The sequence below is a fragment of the Cebidichthys violaceus genome, unplaced genomic scaffold (assembly GCF_023349555.1).
Source record: "Cebidichthys violaceus isolate CVI_PGR_0920_01 unplaced genomic scaffold, fCebVio1.0.p SCAF_1, whole genome shotgun sequence".
Taxonomy (NCBI): Eukaryota; Metazoa; Chordata; class Actinopteri; order Perciformes; family Stichaeidae; genus Cebidichthys; species Cebidichthys violaceus.
Window position 1 is genome coordinate 21,813,281 of NW_027176262.1, and position 22,032 is coordinate 21,835,312.

Below are 22,032 nucleotides of genomic sequence, written 5' to 3' on the forward strand. Positions count from 1 at the left end.
AGAGATGGCAGCAAAAGCACAAAAATTATTTTAGATGCGATCAAGGCCGCCTTTTTTCACCAACATTCTTTCTTTGAAAAGAGTGGATGGATTTTGGCCTGTAATTAGTCAATGACACCAGTCATTTATCAATTTAAATTGTCAAAGATTTGCTGGTTAACGCCCTTAAAATATGAGGTTTTGTTAATTAAAAGTATAAACTTATTGATATAAAGTATTGGTTCTCTTTGCTCTTTTGTAAATTCTAACTTCTATGATTTAGAACTGCTAGCTGTGATGGAGATGATTTTTCGATTGTGCCTTGACTATTGCAAAAATGTAGTTCAACAGAAGATGTATGTGAAAGTGTTTGGAATATTCTGATGAAAACAACATTGCATAAGACTGTTTTGAGAGGAGAATTCACTAAGGTATAAAGACACTCACTACGCAGAGAGGCCTACACTCACACATGCACGCTTAAATTACACACACGAGACACTAATTAGCTTCCTCCTGGAACTCATTTGTGTTGTTGCTTCTGAGTGTCATGATGATCCCAAAACAAACACATCACTCTGCCTCCATGACATGAGATTTGTAAGGGTAGAGGTTTACAAGATATTAGTTTTGAAGAAATGAAACTACATGGGGCAGTAGTGTTTACATCTTTCTCCATCATTAGTATGTTAGTATTTACACTTAATAGCTAGTTTCAAGTCTTCTTCAATAAATCATGATATCCTTTTGTAAATTATGGTCTCATTTAGAGTAAAATAGACCATAAAGCAGGGTATTCTTTAGGGCGGCCTACCTTGTGATTTATTTATATGGCGTCCCAACTTCACTCCTACACATTCCAAACATGGTCTCTTCCGCTTACCGGTTGCAATTAACAAAGATGGCTTCAAACCCTCAGTACACAAAGAATTGCAACAAGACTGGCATGGCCATTTTCAATAGGGACCCTTAACTCAAGATACTTGAATGAAAATGGGTTCTCTAGGTACCTACAAGTCTACTACACTTTACAGCCATGGTCACTTTATTCTATACCGATGCAGTTTGGGGCAATATTTCTGCATATGTGGATCCCGAAACAGTCTCGGAATTGCATAAATTGGGTGTGACTGGAAAGACTCTTTTGGGTTCAATGATCCTAATTGTATGCATGTGTGAGTATGTTAGTCCCCATACTAGCCATTTCACATAGTGAGACTTTATGTCACTGTATAATATGACCTATTGTGACCTCTAGGATAATCACAGCCTCATGAAACTTCACAACCACAAACTAGTGTAATGGTAAAAATATGCATAAATAACTGTGTGTCCTTGCTCTGAACCCGAAACTTACGTATCAGCTAAAGGAAAAGGCTACTGAAAAAGTAGCAGAAACAACTATCTGGGAATAACATCCTATGCTTGTGATATTTTTTGTTACCTTGTGTACCGAAGCTGAGGGAACTCAGCAGAATACAATGAGATAAGCCCTAGGGGGTGTGACTCCCTTAAAGAGATAATAACTGTATAAAGGATATTGAATATTGTGTTTCGTTGCAGGCTTTTTCAACAGACTGCTGTGATACGTGCTCTGTTGTACAATCTTCCGCTTGCAAGCAAATAAACGACAAGACAACTTTGATTCTCATCAAGACTCTGTTTATTTCAATTGATTGAACTACAAATTCTTGTCCCGATTTACATAGAAACTTTCCATAACAACTTGGTGTCAGAAGTGGGATCGTTTGAAGCTCCGTCGGCACTTCGAACGACGTCCGGGAAGTGGCCACTTCAGGATCCACCAAAAAGCGATTCTGCCCCATACCTCGTCAGACAAAGAGAGAGGGGACCGGCGGCCAAAGGGGAACTGATTGAGTTCACAACAATCCATACAAAGAAATAATTTCTTCATATCGGGTAAGAAGTTGAAATTCCAATCATTAATTTTATACAGGACGACGAAAGTCTTACCGAATTAGATACAAATTCACGTAATATTGTAGAACAAACAGAGACGGGAAACAAAGTTTGTTTATTTGTTTGTGATTATATTGTGTGTCACATTATTACTAAAGATCTTACTTGGTTAATAATTTTGTGTCATTATACTCCATAATTGAAGTGTTTCTGTGGAAGACATAACGGTTGAACTTTAAATACAAAACATTTAAAGATCATAATCCAGATATCTTGACCACGTTTATAAGTCTGTAATAAGACCACTTGTAAATAAGACCACTTTTAATATAAGTGTGAATTGAAGTGTGAATTCAGATACGTTTTTTGCGCATTGCATCAATAGTGACGCTTCCAAAACCAACAACTAAGAAACAAATGATGTCTTTCTTAGGGATGTGTTCGTATTGTCGTTCGTTCAATCCTAATTACTCTCAAATGGAGAAACCTCTGTCTGAGTTAATTCATGGCAAAAACCTAACTGCGCATGACAAAATCATTTGGACAGAACCAGCCTCTCAGGCCTTCATGAAAATGAAATGCGCGGTACAAACACCGCCTACACTGGGGTTACGAGACCCACACAAACTGTCCACTCAAACAGTCGATGAACGCTCAGGTTGTATGGCATCTGTGTTATTACAATCTCATGGTGACAAATTGCGTCCGGTAGCATATTTCTCCGCAAAACTCGATCCTGTCGCTGCAGGCCTGCCACAGTGTCTCTGTGCAGTGGCCGCGGCTGAAAAAGCACTAGCCGCCTCTTGTGATATTGTGGGTTATGCACCGTTGACCCTTTTAGTCCCTCATTCTGTGTCTTTGATCCTTCTCGAACAGAAGTCATCACATCTTTCTGCAGCGCGATATTTGCGTTATCACACGTGTCTCTTGGACATGTCAAACGTAACTGTTAAACGCTGTACTCATCTTAACCCAGCATCATTACTTCCTATTCCTGGTGATGGTGAGGAGCATAACTGTTTGGCTGAGCTTCAAGCTCAGTGCACTCCTTGACCTGACCTACTGGACACTCCTCTGACCAACTGTGACCTGGTAATGTATGTTGACGGATCTGCCTCTCGCGATCCACAGACTGGTACTTATCTTGTTGGTTTTGCAGTCGTTTCTGACTCAGCTGTGCTCTGTTCTGGTCCTCTTCCATGTCACCTCTCAGCCCAGGCAGCTGAGCTCATCGCACTCACTGTAGCATGTAAACTCGCTAAGGGTAAAACAGTCACCATTCACACTGACTCTCGCTATGCATTTGGTGTAGTTCATGACTTTGGTGCTCTGTGGAAACACAGACACTTTCTGAAATCAGATGGCAAACCAGTTCTACATCACACACTCATTGCAGAACTGTTGGAATCTATTTTGCTACCAACTGAGATTGCAGTATGTAAATGTGCTGCACACACATCTAACACTGATGACGTTTCAAAAGGAAATGCTCGTGCAGATGCTGCTGCAAAAGCTGCTGCACAGATTCCTCTTTACATTTCTGCTGCTGACAAAACCCACTCATTTGTTACAGTCCCCTCTTCTCTTTCAGCCATGCAGTCACTCTCCACACCGGATGAGAGGCGCCTTTGGGCCTCAGCTGGCTGCAAGTTCACTGACGGCCTGTGGTCTGGACCTGACAGCAAAACCTTGTTTGCCTAAACATTTCTTTTCTCACTATGCCAAATTAACACATGGTTTAGACCATGTGTCAAAAGGGGGAATGTTAAGTGCACTTAGTGAGACTTGGTTTACAAAGGGGTTCACAGCATATGCACAAAAATGTTGTCAATCCTGTGTAACTTGTGCAACTCACAACACAGGCAGACCAGACAAGCTGCACACCCACCACCAACACGTTATGATGGATTTTGTCGAATTATCTCCATCTGAGGGTAAGAAACACTGTCTCGTGATGGTAGACATGTGGTCTAAGTGGGTTGAAGTTTTTCCATCCAGCAAGCAAACAGCTGCAACAGTAGCAAAAGCTCTGATTGCTGAAATCATTCCCCGATGGGGTATTCCAACTAAGATATCAAGTGACAATGGTTCTCATTTTGTAAATCAGGTCATAACAGAAGTAAGTGCATACGTGGGTATTGACGTATGTGTGTTTTTAAACACACTGTGCAGCCAGTGGAAGCGCTGCAGGCTTTTTCAACAGACTGCTGTGATACGTGCTCTGTTGTACAATCTTCCGCTGGTAAGCAAATAAACGACAAGACAACTTTGATTCTCATCAAGACTCTGTTTATTTCAATTGATTGAACTACAAATTCTTCTCCCGATTTACATAGAAACTTTCCATAACACTAGACACCTAGGTCATTCAGAGGATGTATGACTTTCCATGGTATATTTACAATGAGCGGGTTTCTAAGCACTTTCCAGTACGTAAAAATGCAGTTTTTACATAAGTCTCTTAATAACTGACCTGCAGCAAAAATTGGATTTCTGTGCAGAATTTTGCTAAATGGTTTAAGATACCGCATACAAGCTCAAATTAGCTAGAGACAATGTCCAATGTGATTGGACAATGGGTCTGTCCAATTAAAAGTCTCTGTTCCCGTGAGCTATAAAGCCTGTCTGGTAAACTCCATTGTTGGCTATAGTGAAAGCTGTTTGATTGATGTCAGAGAAATCAGACAACAACTGGTTATAGTTGGTTATAATTTACAATGTATTTTCCTCAACTTCTTTTTTGTATTATTTTATCTTGATATTTAGTTGAATATGCCTTTACAGAATGCTTCAATCAAAGTAACAGAATTCATTATTGGTGGTTTTGAATCAACCAACAGACCTATGTTGGTTGGTGTCGTTATTTTGATTACCTATGTTCTAGCCATTGTAGCCAATATATTAAACATCCTCTTCATTGTTGTTGACAAGAGATTACACAAACCAATGTATCTTCAGATTTGCAACCTTGCTGTTGTTGATATACTGTACACCTCCAGTAGCAGTCCAACAATGATTGGGGTTTTAATCGCTGGGGTTAATACTATTTCGTATGTGCCTTGCTTAGTTCAAATGTTTGCTATACACTTGGGAGGGGCGATGGAGATGTTTGCTTTATCGGCTATGGCATTTGATCGATTGATTGCTATTAGCTATCCCTTGCAGTACCACAGTTATATAACAAATGTGCGTACTTTTGTCCTTATATATATTCTGTGGATTGTTGCTTGTGGTTTTGTGGCTGTATTGCTTGCATCCTTGCTTCCTCTCCCTCACTGCTCCTTAAAGCTGCAGTACACTTACTGTGATTATGCTGCCATAATACGAACTACTTGTGTTGACCTCACTTACTATTTCAATATGGTTTCCATCATGTTCTTTTTTGTTTTGTTTTTCACTTTCTTTTTGATTTGCCTGTCATACTTATATATCTTAGTTTTTGTGAAATTGTCCTCAAATAATGACAAACTAAAAATAGGCAGCACTTGTTTGAGTCACTTGGTCGTGGTAACAGGTTATTACTTGCCATCATTAATCCGTGTTGTCTTGACCAGGTTAGGCGTCGTATTAACTCTTGAGGCTAGCCATGGTTTAATGATTGGGACCATCCTCGGTCCAACTTTGTTAAATCCTGTGGTGTACTGTCTTAGGACAAAAGAAATTAGATCTAAGATTTTTAACATGTTCAAAAAAGTTGAGATATCTCAGTAGATTCTTATGAACTGTGATTTTACGATAAAAGTTTTAAAAGGTCAAAGTGCTATGTTAAAATGCTAAAATATATTCATACTCACATTTTCTTAACTGTTTTATGTCAGTAAACTGTATGCGATTGCAGGTGTTCACAAAACGATATGTGAAATGTTGTACATGTTTGAACTAACATTGGCATAACATGTCACACTATATTTGAGGACAGCTATTCACAAGTCAATCCTCACAGCTGCTGATGAAAAGAAAAGAAAAAAACAACTACTAAAGACTATTTATTTAGTGGTTAATATCATAGCTAGGATAAAAAAGTATTACCCCAATCTGGACCTGAAGTTGGACGATGTTGATAAATTATTTATTATTTATCATGGCATGTAAGCGATATACTGTACTGTATATCATGATGTTTTTCATTTTGAAATACTGAATAAATATTTAAGTCTGTACTAATATATGATATGTTTTGGCTAATGCAGTCTATTATGTATCAGTACAATTTGTGTAAAAAATGCAATCAATTTGATTGCATCAATCAAGTTTAGTTTTTATGCTTTGTATTCATTTTAATCCTACAAACTCCTTTCAGTAAAACTTTACTGAAGTGAATTTATGATTACATATTTTACTAAACTACTTTTGGAAAGACCTACATTTATAATGTTATGGCACAATCAAGATATCCCAGTGTCTCTTTTTGCTTGTATGTCAAACTTTGAGAAAGTGGTGTTCATTACTCAAGCTTACTGAATTGAACCTGTATGTGGATTCTGGACTTATGTCCAAATCTAATTATTTATTTTTTTTTTGTTTGTTGCTTTTTAAGTCTTTATTTATAAAGTAAAACTTTGAGGCAAACCACTATTTGACTTTCACAAACTCACTTGTCTGTCACTGTTGGACATTTTGCAAAACAAATCAGTAGCTGTTTATTGCATTATGTAACCAAATCCTTGGAGGTTCATTACCAGAGCTGAGTGCAGAGGGTACATCACTCCAGAGGGCTAAGAGTGACACATCTTTCCTATCAACACTTCGTCAACATAGAAGTCATTAACCTAATGAGCAAAGTTAAAGAAAGAAACAGTAGCCAGGCGTCGGTAGCCATGACGCAATGTTAGTAACAAAGTTCAGTGGGAGAAGAAATCCTCTGCTGGGTGACGACATGCTCACAGCCAAGTAATCAGATGCTGGTTAGTTTCTGAGTTACAAAACAAGTAAACTGCCTTTTAGCATTAGATTTATTAAAAACTGGCTCGCATCAGCCACACATCTTTCTATAAAACAATATGCGATATATGATAATTAAAAAGCCGTAACTTTTAATGTAACTATAGTATTATCAAATTGGCAGTGAGTATTTAAAAGACTTTAAATAAACTTTCTTATTCAACATGTGAAGTTTGTGGTAAACCCAGTATTTTGTGTCTATAGTTCGTGGATTAACTTTAATGTATCTATTTGATAAATTGATTTTGTTAGCATTGATATTTTGTGATATAATATAAAAACATATTTGTCACCACACAAGTAAAAACACTGTGGATTTCTCTGAGGGTAAGGGTGTATTGTACAGTGGTCATTTGGTGAACCTTATGGGAAATTAGCACCAAATGAGTAAAATTGTTAGTGTAGCAGTATTACATCAACATCATTCATACTTCAAAAATGTTGTTTTCTGTGGTTTAATTAGAACTACAGCCTTGATTGTCTGTTAGTGTTGCTGAGGTCAATGACCCGCTCTTATTTTTAACTAATTTATTAAACTAAGTTCTTGTCTTACTTCTCTCTTGATTGTATTGGCCAGTAGTTAACTGTGATTATACGAAACCTTTAAAAGTATTTGTACATGGATGCAATACATTGTACAGAAATATACAGTAAAACTTTGAGGATTCATTATTATTGCAGTTTTACAATAAAACAAAGGACAATTTATCGATAAAATGATCAATTAATGATTACTTGAGGATTCATTAAATGCAAATCAGTCGCTGCAAAGTATTTTAGCTTGTTCAAATCACACATTCATTGATATTTAGCAAGATTACATTATTTGCTTCTTCTGCATTAATAAATATGACAATGTGCCAATAAAACATTAATGGAGACAATGGAATATTATTATAAGTTGGAAATTAACTGTGTAGAATATTTGTGAGGTCTCTACATGGTCATGAAATTAATGTGCGCAATATTGAATTTGACCACAGTGTGGAGACAAAGTATAGTTCAGCATGGCTCTGTAAGAATGATTGTCAAAAGACTGATTAGATTCTTTTTAACTTTTGAGGATTTCTTTTAATCCACAGCACTCTTAAAGATTGTATTCATCATATTTCAAATAGTTTTCTCTATTGGCATTGAGTAGGCAGGTGTGTTTACTATAGTATTGACAAAAATAGACAGGATATTAGGGAGAGGAAGTGGACGACATGCAGCAAAGGACCGGGGGTTGGACCCCAGCCTGGGCTGCTTTGTCAAGGACTAACATTAGTACATTAGGGCCCCACTCTACCAGGTGAGCAACGGGGTGCCCCAGTGTATCACGATCATTTTCAGGATTTATTTTCTATTTGTATCGAATCTAGAATATCTAAACTATACGGAAAGTTGTTCTCAACTAAGAGAACAGGTTCAACGATATGATAATTATCATTTTAATTTCAAGCAGGCGAATATACTTAACGTTGCCTTTTAGTTGATGTTTTACTATTTACAATGTGCACTTCCATCGCTGTGTGACGTCAGACAACTGCTTCCTCATGAAGTCAGGGCAGATGGATTTGCCCCAAAATCACAAGTAGGAACCCCATCTTTGAGTGGCGTTCCATTGCACTTTTTCTACCGAGTTGTCTGGAATGCAACATTGAACTGCTGGGGGGGAGGAATGTTTGTATTTCACTTTTATTGTAGCCCTTGCTGTTTCAAAACTCTCTATTATCTGGCAGCTTACACTTTTGACACTGGAGAATTGTTCACTTACTTTTTCCACTTTCACCATGCTACCTAAATTAAAAGGTTATCATTGTTGCATATAATTATGATGAACATATTACATTACAGTCATTTAGCAGACGCTTTTATCCAAAGCGACTTACAATTCAGTATCTATCTACCGTAGATGCAGCTACAGGAGCAATTTTTGGGGGGGGGTTAAGTGTCTTGCTCAAGGACACATTGACATGAGACTAGCAGAGCAGGAGCCGGGGATCGAACCTCTGACCCTCTGATTGAAAGACAGCCCTGCTCTCCACTTAGCCACGGTCACCCCATATAAGTAGCTGTTCATTGCTGGCATTACTTTAATGGACATAATCAGAATCACATTTATTGGCCAATTATGTCTAAACATTTGATTCCGGTTTCCAGTTTCTCTACTCTTCCAGTTTCTCTAGGAAGATACTTATCCATTGCCAAAACAAGGACAATCAGGCTAAACAAAGACAGGCTAACATAAACACATCACTGTTGTGTACAGCTATTGTGCACTTACTGGTTATGAAGTCATCAGGGTTCTTTAGATGATAGATTATATAATTAGTAGCTGATCGAAAACCTATTTCTATCCAAATTATTCTTTCTCTTCATTATGGTTAAGATGAAGTGCTACAATGTAAAACAGCAAAGATTCTGTTGTGTGTGTTTTCAGGTTTATCTGGAGCCACTAAAACCAGATTTTTGTTTTGCTGGTGTTAGTTCACTCTAGCTTTAGGCAAGGCAAGGCAAGTTTATTTGTATAGCACATTTCAACAACAAGGTAATTCAAGTGCTTCACATAAAACCATCAAAAACATCAAAACATAAGGCAAAAGAAAAGGAGATTTATAAACAATTAAGAACATTCATTGAAATATTAAAAACAGGAACAGTCATTAAAACACTAAAAAGCGGTGTAAGAAAGTAAAATACAGTAGTAAAATGCAGAAATGCAGGAAATGTATTAATATCCTTGAATGTGGTTCAATCAAAGGCAGCAGCAAACAGAAAAGTCTTCAGTCTGGATCTAAAGGAGCTGAGGGTCTCTGCAGACCTGCAGCTTTCTGGGACTTTGTTCCAGATATGTGGAGCAGAAGAACTGAACGCTGCTTCTCCATGTTTAGTTCTGACTCTGGGAACAGGAAGTAGACCGGTCCCAGACCACCTAAGGGGTCGGGATGGTTCATAAGGTAGCAGCAGATCAGAGATGTGTTTTGTCCCTAAACCATTCAGTGCTTTATAAACCAACAGCAGGATTTTAAAGTCAACTCTTTGTTGGACAGGAAGCCAGTGCAAAGACCTCAGAACTGGAGTGATGTGATCCACTTTCTTGGTCTTAGTGAGGACTCGAGCTGCAGCGTTCTGACTGACTTTTTTACAGAGACCTGTAAACACACCGTTACAGTAGTCGAGTCTACTGAAGATAAATGCATGGACAAGTTTTTCCAAATGCTGTTGAGACATAAGTCCTCTAATCCTTGATATATTCTATAGTGGGCTTTATAGAAATACCTGGCTCCTTACTAGCTTTATATGGTTCAGGGCTGGCCTCCCCTCTGCACTGACCTCAAAAGACACAAGAGGACAGCATATCACACACCATGTAACAGATCCATACACTGTTGAATCAACTGAGAGCAGATTCAAAAAGATTCAGCGTGTATCGATGGCGCCCTCTGCTGTTTTTGTATTGTGAATGCACACAATAACACTGGTGAATTATCTGGTCATAGAAGTCACTTGAAATTGCTTTTCATGCATAGTAGTATAATACTAATAATGCGATGATGAGTAATGCACTAATAATGTGTCAGTAATTATTTAGCATTACCTTGAACAATCATTAGTCAAAAGTGAATTACTGTTAAACACAACTGTACTGTAGTTTTGATATGCATTATCGTTCTTCACAAACTTGAACATTACATAAACTTTACATTTTATTTATTTTTTTGGTGGCAATTTAGTAGCAACAAATGTATTTATAAGGTAGCAAGACAAATAAAACATTGTGTCTGAAAATGAAATAAGTTTTAGCTTTGTGCATGCTCAAGATGGAAGGATTTTATTCCTAAAAAAGTGCACTACTTTTTCTCTAATTTCTTTTGTTTTCAGTCCATAGATGATTGGATTCAGTGTCGGCGGGAAAATTAAAGTTGATACCCCCATGAACCTCCTTAAATGTGGTGATATGTTCTTTATTCTGTACGAAATGATGGTGAAAAGACCCAGACACTCCAACAGGAGAAAAACGGCCAGATGTGTCGCGCACGTCTGCAGAGCTTTGGCTTTTGTGTCGGATCTTTTGGATCTGAAGCATGCAACAAGGATCTGGAGATATGTGTACAAAATCATCCCATTACTTATCACTTGTGAAATAGCGACCATAAGAAGCCCATAAATGTTATTGATGGCTGTGTTGGCACAGACCAGAGTCAGCAAAGATGGATTATCGCAGTAAGGGTGTGTCAATTCAGATCGACAGCGAGGTAAACGCAAAAGCAGAAAAAAGAGCACGCCTACTAGAACTAAACAACTCATCCACACAACTGTGATTATTCTCATAATGTGAGCATAAGTCATAACAGTGTTATATTTCAAAGGCCAACATATGGCAATGTATCGATCATACGCCATAGCACTCAGAATGAGCACTGTACCTGTTGCATAGATGTGGATAAAGAATGCTTGGGTAACACAAGCTGAGTATTGCATTGTCTTTCTGTTTGTTAGTATTTCATCGATGCTATGTAGGAAGAATGCTGAGGAGCCTATAAGGTCGTTGATGGGAAGGTTCAGCAGAATTAGGTACATGGGCTGATGCATAGATTTGTTCAGGACAATAGTGAGGATTAGAATAATGTTGCAGAAAAGTATGATCATGTAGCTCAGAGTTGCAAAAAGAAATGCAGGAAAGACATTTTCAGAGGAGAACTCAAAGCGATTTAGCACCAGAATAGATGATGTGTTGTACAGGTTTTCCATCTTGACGCTCTTCCTTCCTAGAACATTGAAAAGATGTTAAATATTTCATTATTAGGTAGCCTAGCTATTCATTCACAACATGGATTTAGCAAGATTATGAGAGACTTAAGACAAGAAATGTATACAGAGATAATGTTGTAAAAAAGTGTGACATTTCCAGTCGTATGAGTTATAGTTGTAAGTTGTAAATTCTCTGCTAAGTACAGAACTTACCAAATTAAATCCTGAATACATCCACGCCACTTCACTTTCAGTCCACATTCATCATATATTATATATGCTACAGCACATAAATAACAATTTATAGTTTTAGGGATTCACTGCTTTGCACATACAAATCCAGGAACAAAATACACAGAGAGGATATACAGAAAACTACATAAGAAACATGTAGTGGATCGTCTCTACCTAGTACTGGCAACAACGACCAACTGGTAAGATGATCAGAGGTAGAAGCAGCTTTATATGAGTGATTTCTTCTGAACACAAGGCAGCTCTCTAGAGTCTTCTGGTTTACCATATCGTTTATCTTCAGAGTGTTATGACAATGACTTAAGCACTGGCTCACAAGGGGCTTTGGAAAATATCATATTTATTAGTTACCCTACTATCACCCACACATTAATATAAAGAAAGTCAAAATGATTGGGTTGACACAGAGACATTTATAAGAAAATACTTTTTAATATTAACAAATTTAATTTAACCCTTACATACTGTTTATATTTGATGCCTTCACAGTATGGTTCAGGTCAAGTTTGACCCGGACAAAGAATTCCCTCATAGTAAGTGTCTATACCAGGGGTCACTAATAGGCGGTCCGGATCCGGACCCAGTACCTAAAACCGATAGATAATTGAGAGAGAGAAGAAGTGGTCAGAGAGACCAGAGAGACCAGAGTCTTTAACCAAGAATGAAGAGACTCTTTCATAGGTTCATTCTTCCCACGGACAGTTTAAAACCAGTATGTCTCATATGTTCAGAGACCGTGGCGATTATTAAAAGCCGTAATGTGAAGCGTTACTACGAGACAAAGAACAACTCTTTTGAGCAAACGTACAAACTCACATCTGAAATGAAGACACAGAAAACAAACCTAAGAGCCCAATATGATCAGAATCATAACACATGAATTCATTGACCAACTATGATGTTAACAGAGAGAATAGAGCTGAAACAAGTAGTTTAATAACCACACATGAAGTCCATGCTCACACATTTCTCTTGTTAGAAGATGAGAACATTTTTTTGATTGACATCACTTCACACCTGAATAAACTGAATTTAAAGCTGCAGGGCGATTCAGTGAAATTCATTTTTCTAGAATGAATTACTTCATTTTAACCTGAGGTGAAATGATTTTGTAACTATGCACCATCTCCTCTAAAATCCCATCTGAAATTAGACAAATTGTCTCATGAATGTGATTTGAAGTTAGCTCATGCATGCGATTTTGAAGAGCTTTAATTTTGAAATGCTACATCAGAATGTCCTGGTTTTATATATATATATATATATATATATGGACCTATAATTTGAAATGAAGTATTGCACATGATACATTATACTAGTTATGAAAAATCTACCTCATTGGAGGAATTTATCCTATTCTTTTTGGAGTCGTATGGAGTATATGTTATGTATTGTTGCTACATTCCTTCAGAAATCATTAATAGAGGGACAAGACCAGAACATGTGAGCATGATCAACCACAATGTTGCCACATTCCCTCCAGCAGCATAGCTGAGTTTGTTTGGACTTCTGTTTGGGAGTGATATAAATAGCGACTCAAGTTTTTCCAACAGTCTCTCCAGGTCTGGGAGTATGTAGAGGACGACTGTGTTTCACAGGCATTCAGGCTCATGTCCTGATTTCAGTGTTCGGCTCTTTTTCCCAATCTGTAGTGTCCTTGTTCAGCGATGTGATGCCATGATATAACTTTATTTTAAGACCCTTATTGCGTCCTGAATTATAAACATCAATGAATATATGAACACACGAATAACAGCTGGTGTCTCTCTTGGATCAGAACCTTTTACCTTTTAACAAAAATAACCACTGAACTATGAATACCTGTAAAAGATAATTGTTCCCTGCCATGTCAAAGTAATGTAGGCTGTTAGCTTTGAAGCAGTGTTGTTGTTCTTGTAACAATTAGTGGTGGGCAAGTGTAAAAAATAATGATAATAAAAAAAAGAATTGTCTTGGTATGTGGTGTTAAACACAATCTCACTGCGGGGTGAGGGGCTGAAGACCCCTGAGTTAAAGGATGATTTCAATAAAGACGAAGTAAAGGAGTTAAACAGTGTTTGTTTCTTGACAATCGATGGTGATTAATTGTATGTTTGTGCAAACAGTTGTGGAATTTAAAATATGCTTATCTTTATCTTTCTTTATTTAGAGTCATGTTAAACACAATGCAATTTGTTAATACATACTTCTATTGCAATGTCAAGGAAAACATGACCACAATCAGAATCATATTGTTTTAATTTCCTCATCAGTAGTCCACCTTACAGTCCACATAGTACATACAATTTACTCAGTGTTGAGACATGCACACAGTTTACACACTTGCTACTGAATTATTTGAAACAGAGCAGAATATTCATTTTTGCATTTCAATACATTTTCACTGCATGTTATTTGGTCAGTGCAAGTGCATTCGTACCTGCAGCGAGATACGTTTGCCTTTTGGTTTTTGTAACTTTGTAACTTTTAGTCAAACATATTACATATGCACATCTGTCAGCAGTTTTAAAATGATCTGTGATTCACTTCATTGTGCTCAGCTGATGTCATTTTCCTTACCTTCTACTCAAACAGTTTACAGTCTACAGTTTCAACCTTCGGATGAGAAATGAATCCCAGGCTGTTAATAATCTGTAACCTGTGAAGTGCTGATAAACACGTACGAACATTCACGTGAACATTAGATAGAGAAATGCACAACATATTCATCAGACAAATAATCAACAAACACAGAGATGTGTAACTTCTCCGCAGTGCAGGAATACATGGCATATTGTTGCTAGTGGAGCCTTCATTTAAAGAAGGGGATTCTGAAATCATTGTTCGTTTAGGCGACATAATATATAACGCAAGTGTACATTGTGCATGACTCCTCTAATCATGTCTAACTACAATAGAAAACTGGTTACAACTTGGATGAACAAGTATTTCTTTTTAGGAGCATCACTATGCTCCGCTTCAGTTCTGTTGTTTTCAGGCCATAAATAATCGGGTCCAAGAAAGGGGGAAATAATAAGATTGACATACCAAGAACCCTTCTCATGTACGGCGATGCACCCTGAATGCGATGAGTAATGAGTGTGAAGGCAGTATTAATTTGTAAGATTAAGAAAACAACTAAATGTGCACCACATGTCTGAAAGGCTTTTTTCCGGGCATCAGGGTGATTAGTCTTGACACATGTACGCAAAATCTGTGCATATGTGTATGCTATTATTGACAGTGGTCCGCCCTGGAGTAAGACTATAGTAAACAACCCATAGTAGCTGTTTATTGTTGTGTCCTCACAGATCAGTTTCATCAATGATGGATTGTTACAGTACAAATCCACTATATTTGTCCTGCAAATTTTGAACCGTGTAAGCAACAAAATCAAAGTGACTATCATTGAGAAATTTATAAACCATATTAAAAAAATAATTGTGATTAAAGTTTTTGGACTCATGATAGCATTATACCTCAAAGGACAACATATAGCAACGTATCTGTCGTATGCCATGGCACTCAAGATCAGCAAGTTTCCGGTGCCATAAAAATGAATCAGAAAAGCCTGAGTAATACATGCCGACGGGGAGATCATTCTGTTCTGTGTCACAATGCTGAAAAGAAGATGAGGGAAGAAAGCTGTGGCTCCCACCATGTCACTAATGGGCAAGTTGAACAGGAGGATAAACATGGGCTTGTGTAGATTTTTACACACAGCAATAGTTAACAGTACACACAAGTTGCAAAAGATAATAATAAGATAGGTGAGTGCGCCCAATGCAAACACTGGATAGATATGAGTAGCACTTAAGTCCAATGGAACCAGTGTTAGTAAGTCCATATAAGATGCATTTGTATACATAATTATACCGTCTTTATGATGCTGTTGCCTTCGAAATTGAAAAATGTACTCTCACCTGAAAGAAATGTTTTTCTTAACAAGCAATTTTGAATGAAGTGCTATGCATTGATTCTAATGTACTGCTGGTTGTATACTTGTTGCAGTACATTCTATTATCCTCACCTGCACTGCAAGACTCTGTTATTTATTGCCACTACTTTAAAAACAAAGAAGACTCATGGGGGTAGAGCAGAATACGTCAGGTGGTGCAATTGTTGAAAACAAACTGAAACTTTTTTTAATCACCTGTCCCCTGCCTTATGTAAGATATGCATACATGTAATATATATTTGGAATTTATATTTGTTGATTTTGAAACATGATGAATAAAGTAAATCCTTAGGCTATATACGTAGTCGTAATGTATTGTACATCAGCTCTTTTTTAGGTTTGCCATATGCCAAAATTAATACAAATAAAATAAAATGTATTTTTCTTTTTCCAAAAATCTTTTTCTATACCTTCAATCTTGGAACTTTGATATAACAAAACATAGTGTTTTGAGCTTTGACAGCAAATATGCAGACTTCCACAACGAGGCATTCAGGATCCTAAAAGTAAGGACGGCACCAACTTCACTGTATAGAAGAACGGAGGAAACACTTAAATACGTGTATCTCTGGATTCCAGGACTAATGGAGACACCAGCAGACTTAATAAACTGATTAAGAAGGCCGGCTCCATCATTGGCTGCAAAGTATATGAATATAGTTGTGCCGTACAGCATTCAGCTCAGTGCAGAGAGCTCTTGTGGATGTCCTAGTTGTCTTTTCCCTTAACCACGCCACATATTTTTCATCATTAATACCGACACCAGTGATAAGGATACGGAAGCTGTGCTGCACGTAACATGTTTGACACCTGAGTGTAGAAAGTCGTGGCAAGTCTGTGGTATTCTGCGTTTCACATACTACTTCAGGAGCTTTCACCTCACAGTCTTCTAGCAAATGATAGCCCCGGCTGACATGTTGGCTAGAGGAATTACAAGCACATCATGATACACAGGGTGCAGGGCAAGACATGACAATGGAAATATGTTCTATTACACAAGAACCCCACCATTCTACATGGACTGATTAAAGATGTAACTCCTGAGAGTAGCTGGCCCTGGTGATACCATATGACACAGAAGCCCTGGTTGCTTATGGAGTACCAGTGTTGTGTTCAGGCCTTCATGTGTGCTCCCTTGCTCTCCTCGTGTAAAGCAGGAGGTCAGACGTGGGCTGAAATTTTCATGGCCCTCAGACTTTACCAACAGAAATAAAGGTGGTCTCAGCCTTGGTCATTTAGCTTTAGATGCAGAAAGAAAACGATTACACGGTGGTCATTACCTCCACTAGTCACACTGACTTTCCTGTCAATACGACTCTAAATGGCTCTGGAATGACTCTTGCTGAGTCTTTCAAATACTTATTTTCACAGTCTTACATTTAAAACTATAATTGGAGCGATAAATTAAAATGCAGGGCTTTAAGTCCCAGCAAAATGACCAGCGCCACTGGATGAGTATATATGTAGGCCTACTGTTATTTAGAAAAAAATGTCCCTTATTAAATACCGTCTCCATCATCACTTCATTTACAGTATTTGCTGTAAAAATTTGCCAAAGGAATTAGAGAAGGATTGCAAATAAAGATTTTAATAAAATTGTATGGTAAGGATTTTTTCAGGGCTTTTTTCCTCTCCCTCAGCTTCTTAATTTGTTTATAAAAATAGTTGACTATATGTATTTGGTTTTCATCTAACTATGAAGTAGGATATCATGAAAGTTAAATTGGTTTTGTGTTGTTCATTGTGCTGTATTTCAGATTTGTATTTGTTTCCAATAAATTATGGAAAAACATGAAATATTATTTTATTAATGGACCAACACAGCAAACATCTGTACATCTTGTATATATTTTGAAGTGCATGATAAGTAAATACAAATGTGAACACTTCTCTAGAGCAAACAATATGCTCTGAAGAAATATTTCAGTCATTATTGTGATTCAATTCCACAGTCCTTCTCTCACATTAGCTCCTGTCATCTATTTCAATGACATACAGTGGAACTCTCCAGAAGCTGCTCTTAAACACACCGTATGGAAAGGCTTATAGTCATATCTTAACATGAATATTAGAACCTTAACCATTCACAAAGAAAGGATAAAAGGATATGTAAAGGTGACATAATTCTGTATAAAGACTCATTTGGCTTAAAGATGAAGTTATACTGGATTTGAAAGTCAATATTATTTTAGGATGAATGTGAAATATTTCACATGAAAGCCCAAAGCTGCAGCTTTGTTGAAAGGTTTCAATAAATTATGGAAAAACATGAAATATGTTTTAGAATGATTTAATTTTATAAATGGACCACACATCAAACATCTGTACATCTTGTATATATATTTTGGACTCTGCAATAATTACAGTGTGATTATTGTAAGAGTGCATGGAAAGTAAGACAAAATGTGGACACTTCATTAGAGCAAACGATATTTAGACATACAATCAAATGTGAACATGATAAGAACAAGTAAAGAAGAGACTAAAGGCCTGAGACAGTTTCACAAAAGGCTTTAAATGAAAATGTAGTGAATGATGAATTAGGTATTTCCTGCTAAACTATGTGCAGTATACTAATATACCCACTGTACTTAGACAACACAAAGTGCTGCACACCCCAATAGAAACATAAAAGATAATATCACAATAAAATCTTTTTTTTTGTAACAACAAGAAAAAGTCAAGTAGCATATTTGTCTTAGCATTATCACATGCAATGCCAGTGTGCTCCTATCCCAACACTTTAAACTTGACTCTGTATCATTGACTGATCACTGTGTTGAAAAAAAAAAAATATATATCATCAAAAACATCCAGAGTAAAGCTTCCTGTCCTACGGTAGAAAACATGCATTTTCATATGGAAGCAGTGTTTCCACATGAAAAAAAAAAAGTGACTTCAGGTTGTGTTCAGGTTCATGCACTTGTTACTCTTTCATGCATCGTTGAAATTGTTTACATTATCAGAGAGACTACCGGGGATAACGGTGTTATGAATTTCCTTGCTGCTCAATAAGACAGAATGTCAGCGCTGTTAACCCACTTGTGTAACTCTGCTTTTTAAGACTGTAAGTAGAGTGTTTCGTATTTCACTTGTATACAGTCCATATACAATTGGATTCAGAAGCGGAGGTACAAGAAATATCAGCATGCCCATAATCTTTTGCAAGTCCGCTGAGACATTTTGGAACCTGTGAGATAAAATTGTGAACGTTGCCACGATCTCAAAAATGATCAATATGAGCAGCTGCGCAACACACGTGTTGACAGCTTTTGTTTTTACTTCAGACCTCCTTGTAACCAGACATGCGATCAGAATCTTCACATAGGAAAACGCCTGAATAGACACGCTCACAGCTTGCATGACAGCCGTGTTAAATAACCCTATGATGTTATTGACCGTCGTGTTTCCGCACGTGAGCTTCAGAAGAGATGGGTTGTCACAGAACACATTCATGATCACAGACTTACACCTGGGAAGCCTTGCCTGTAAAGAGAACAATAATACAATCAAGACAAAGTCGAGACCCCAAACTAGAGAGATAATACAAAGGACAACTCTGGGGGTCATGACAGAGCTGTAGCGCAACGGCATGCAGATGGCAGCATAACGATCAAAAGACATTGCTGCAAGAATAAACAGAATTCCGCCGCCGTACATGTGGAGCAAGAACGCTTGCAAAACACAGAGAGGATAGTAGACCTTGTTTGTCTCTGTAACGATGTCTGAAAGCACTTTCGGTAGCATTGCAGTTATGCCTATCAAGTCATTGAGGGGAAGACTAAGCAGGATGAAATACATGGGCTTGTGAAGGTTCCTCTTCAGGATGATCAAGCTCAACAAGGTCAGGTTGCAAAAAATGCTAAAGAAATAAATCGCAATACCAAATAAAAATATGGGATACTTTCCTCCAGGTGGAATAACAAATGTGTTGAGGGTTAACTCAGAGCTGAACCAAAAAGATATGTTCTCCATTTATTTTCTCTGCTTTCTGTAGATTAATAAGAAATAAATGGAGGAAATGTCATCGTTAGAAATTGCACCTAAAGCAGTCACAATGAACTGTTGAGGACCGCTCCTACACATCCTGCTTTATTTTATTGTTTCCAGAGCCATAACTTGTTCACGTCACTTGTGCCTCTGGGATTTTCATTGCCATTCCAATCATGAATACAGTACTTCTGTAGAGATATTGACCAGAGATGTGTCTAAAGCCCTACGTATACAGTATCCCTCCCAGCCTGTAGATGGTGGCAGAAAACACACGGGCACAAAAATAAAAACCTTTATAAAGAATAACAAACTGTTGAAACACAGAATCTGTATTAAATCCTCTTAGTTTGTATCCCAGAAAAAAAATGAGTAGTGTCTTTTTAATATATTCGTTTTATGCCCAAATAAATTCGATATAAATACGTGTTTCCTCAAATGACAACAATAAAGTTATGGTACTACAGCAGAAATACATTCAGTTATGTATTGTTGTGGCTAGTCAATGGTGTTAAAGGCTTTACTATAGAGCTGCCCTCAAATTACAGTTAAATAACATAGATACAACCAAAAAAAGAATAACAAGCAACTCCATTAGAACAATAGAAGAATGTATTATTGAAACAACAGCAGTTGGTAATGATGTGAGGCTTTTCAGAAAGCCAGAGCTGAAGCTGATTTCATGACCAACTGCATTCAAACAGAGAGAATCAGATAAATGTCAGGAAAAAAAAGAGGAAGAGGATTTTTGTTGCCTTGGTGTGATGAGTCTTTCCTCCATATGAATGTGTCTAAAACAAAGACATCCATTGTTAAAGGTGTTGACATTTACCGAGTGGAGAGCTACAAATATTTGTCTTTATGACAAACTATATGAATACCTGGTACACAATGTCCATTGCTGTGCTCTAGCTCTGTGTTTTACTGTGTTGATTGTCTTTTTGTGAACCTCAGAACAAATTTCCTCTACTAGGAAAATAAGGATGAACAAAAACTTCAACCTTAACTATAATAATTGTCGTTTATTTGACATCATACCTTTCAATCACATAGGTATACATATTCTTTTTTTCTTTTCTTACGGCAATTATTACATTTGCTCAATGTATCGAGGTCTCTACACTCGATCAAAAGAGCCGAGCCTCTTTATGTTTCCACAGTCACAGTCGCTTTGACCCGTGAAATTGACTGTCTGTCTGTTTCAGAGCCCACATGTTTGTCCTACAGTACTGCTGGGAAGGCCTGACATCTGTCCATCTTACTCAAAACCTGAAGTCTTGATTAAGAATGTGAAATCCTCTCTTCTTTAGTTTCCACTACTTTGAAAATGTTGTGTTGATATCACACAACGACAAAAAAATACTAAACATGATCTGTTCAAACTTAACCATCTTCAGCAATGTTATGTATGATACACTACAAATTGGCAGAGTTACATCAGCTAGAGGCCTCATTACTTTGTCAAAACACATTCATTAATGAGCCCCTTTGAGATATAGTTAAAAGAGGTATTATTAACTGTCTCACATTGTAATTAATCCCAGGACAATTAGTAATTCCTTGTTGTTTGCTGATGAAGGATGTTGGTTAATAACACCCAAGAGAGGCTGTAACATGTGAGGCTGCATGTGACATACAACGTGTAAACATTTGATTCCTTAACTCTAATCTCTACTTTAGGCGTTTTAATATGGAAACATATTTGAGCAGATTAAAGTTCACAGTTGAGGTTGAAATCTTTGCTTTGTTTTCTCACTATTAAACTGAAATGTTTTATGAACAAATCCACAGTTTGAATGGATATGACAAATGGCTCAATACATTCAAAATGCATCATATATTATATGTGTATTCTATACATTGTATTATATACTTTTCTTATTTGTTTATATGTCCCAGAAGAAATATAGTAATTGAAACAGCGCCCTGAAGTGGTCACATCAGGCCTTTGGGATCAAGGGCCTTGTTGGTGCACACAAACAAGCTGTTTGGACATTAGGACACAATGAGAAGGACTAATCATCTCACCCAAGAGAAATGGACATGATGGACCCTTGAGTTGCATTAATAATTAATTTGACCCTCTAATCATTTGTTGTGGTCTTTCTCCTGTACAACAATTGAATCTGGATAACAATCAGGCCTTTGATTCGGTTCAGTAATTAGTTCTGTTGCCTTACAGCAAAGTAAATCTGCTATCTGCGCCCTTTCTTTGTAGAGTGTGTGTTCCCATGGGTTTCATTTTGACCCCAAACACATTCAGGTTAGGCAAACCCTAA

At 37.3% G+C, this 22,032-nt stretch overlaps 4 protein-coding genes across 4 annotated transcripts; 1 reads left to right on the top strand and 3 right to left on the bottom strand.

Annotated features, from left to right (window-relative positions):
• Positions 1–3,514: 3,514 nt before the first annotated feature.
• LOC137865850 (olfactory receptor 4D2-like) lies at positions 3,515–5,610 on the top strand. Its single transcript, XM_068704809.1, has 4 exons — positions 3,515–3,566; positions 3,762–3,833; positions 4,784–5,063; positions 5,454–5,610. Exons 1-4 carry the CDS (start codon positions 3,515–3,517, stop codon positions 5,608–5,610), a joined length of 561 nt encoding a protein of 186 aa, XP_068560910.1.
• Positions 5,611–10,638: 5,028 nt separating this feature from the next.
• Positions 10,639–11,574, bottom strand: LOC137884698 (olfactory receptor 52B2-like). Its single transcript, XM_068726667.1, has one exon. The coding sequence runs from the start codon at positions 11,572–11,574 to the stop codon at positions 10,639–10,641; it is 936 nt and encodes a 311-aa protein (XP_068582768.1).
• Positions 11,575–14,731: 3,157 nt separating this feature from the next.
• On the bottom strand, positions 14,732–15,673 carry LOC137868721 (olfactory receptor 52B2-like). The gene has a single exon (XM_068706030.1). It carries the CDS (start codon positions 15,671–15,673, stop codon positions 14,732–14,734), a length of 942 nt encoding a protein of 313 aa, XP_068562131.1.
• Positions 15,674–18,796: 3,123 nt separating this feature from the next.
• Positions 18,797–19,738, bottom strand: LOC137869457 (olfactory receptor 52B2-like). Its single transcript, XM_068707032.1, has one exon. It carries the CDS (start codon positions 19,736–19,738, stop codon positions 18,797–18,799), a length of 942 nt encoding a protein of 313 aa, XP_068563133.1.
• Between the last annotated feature and the right edge of the window lie 2,294 nt (positions 19,739–22,032).

Bases quoted from the DNA above. Each gene is read 5' to 3' on its own strand.
- LOC137865850 (XM_068704809.1), top strand. From the start codon at position 3,515: ATGAGAGGCGCCTTTGGGCCTCAGCTGGCTGCAAGTTCACTGACGGCC. The intron at 3,567-3,761 runs GTCTGGACCTGA...CTCACAACACAG, and splicing joins AAGTTCACTGACGGCCTGTG to GCAGACCAGACAAGCTGCAC. The intron at 5,064-5,453 runs GTACCACAGTTA...TGTCTTGACCAG, and splicing joins GCTATTAGCTATCCCTTGCA to GTTAGGCGTCGTATTAACTC.
- LOC137884698 (XM_068726667.1), bottom strand. From the start codon at position 11,574: ATGGAAAACCTGTACAACACATCATCTATTCTGGTGCTAAATCGCTTT.
- LOC137868721 (XM_068706030.1), bottom strand. From the start codon at position 15,673: ATGTATACAAATGCATCTTATATGGACTTACTAACACTGGTTCCATTG.
- LOC137869457 (XM_068707032.1), bottom strand. From the start codon at position 19,738: ATGGAGAACATATCTTTTTGGTTCAGCTCTGAGTTAACCCTCAACACA.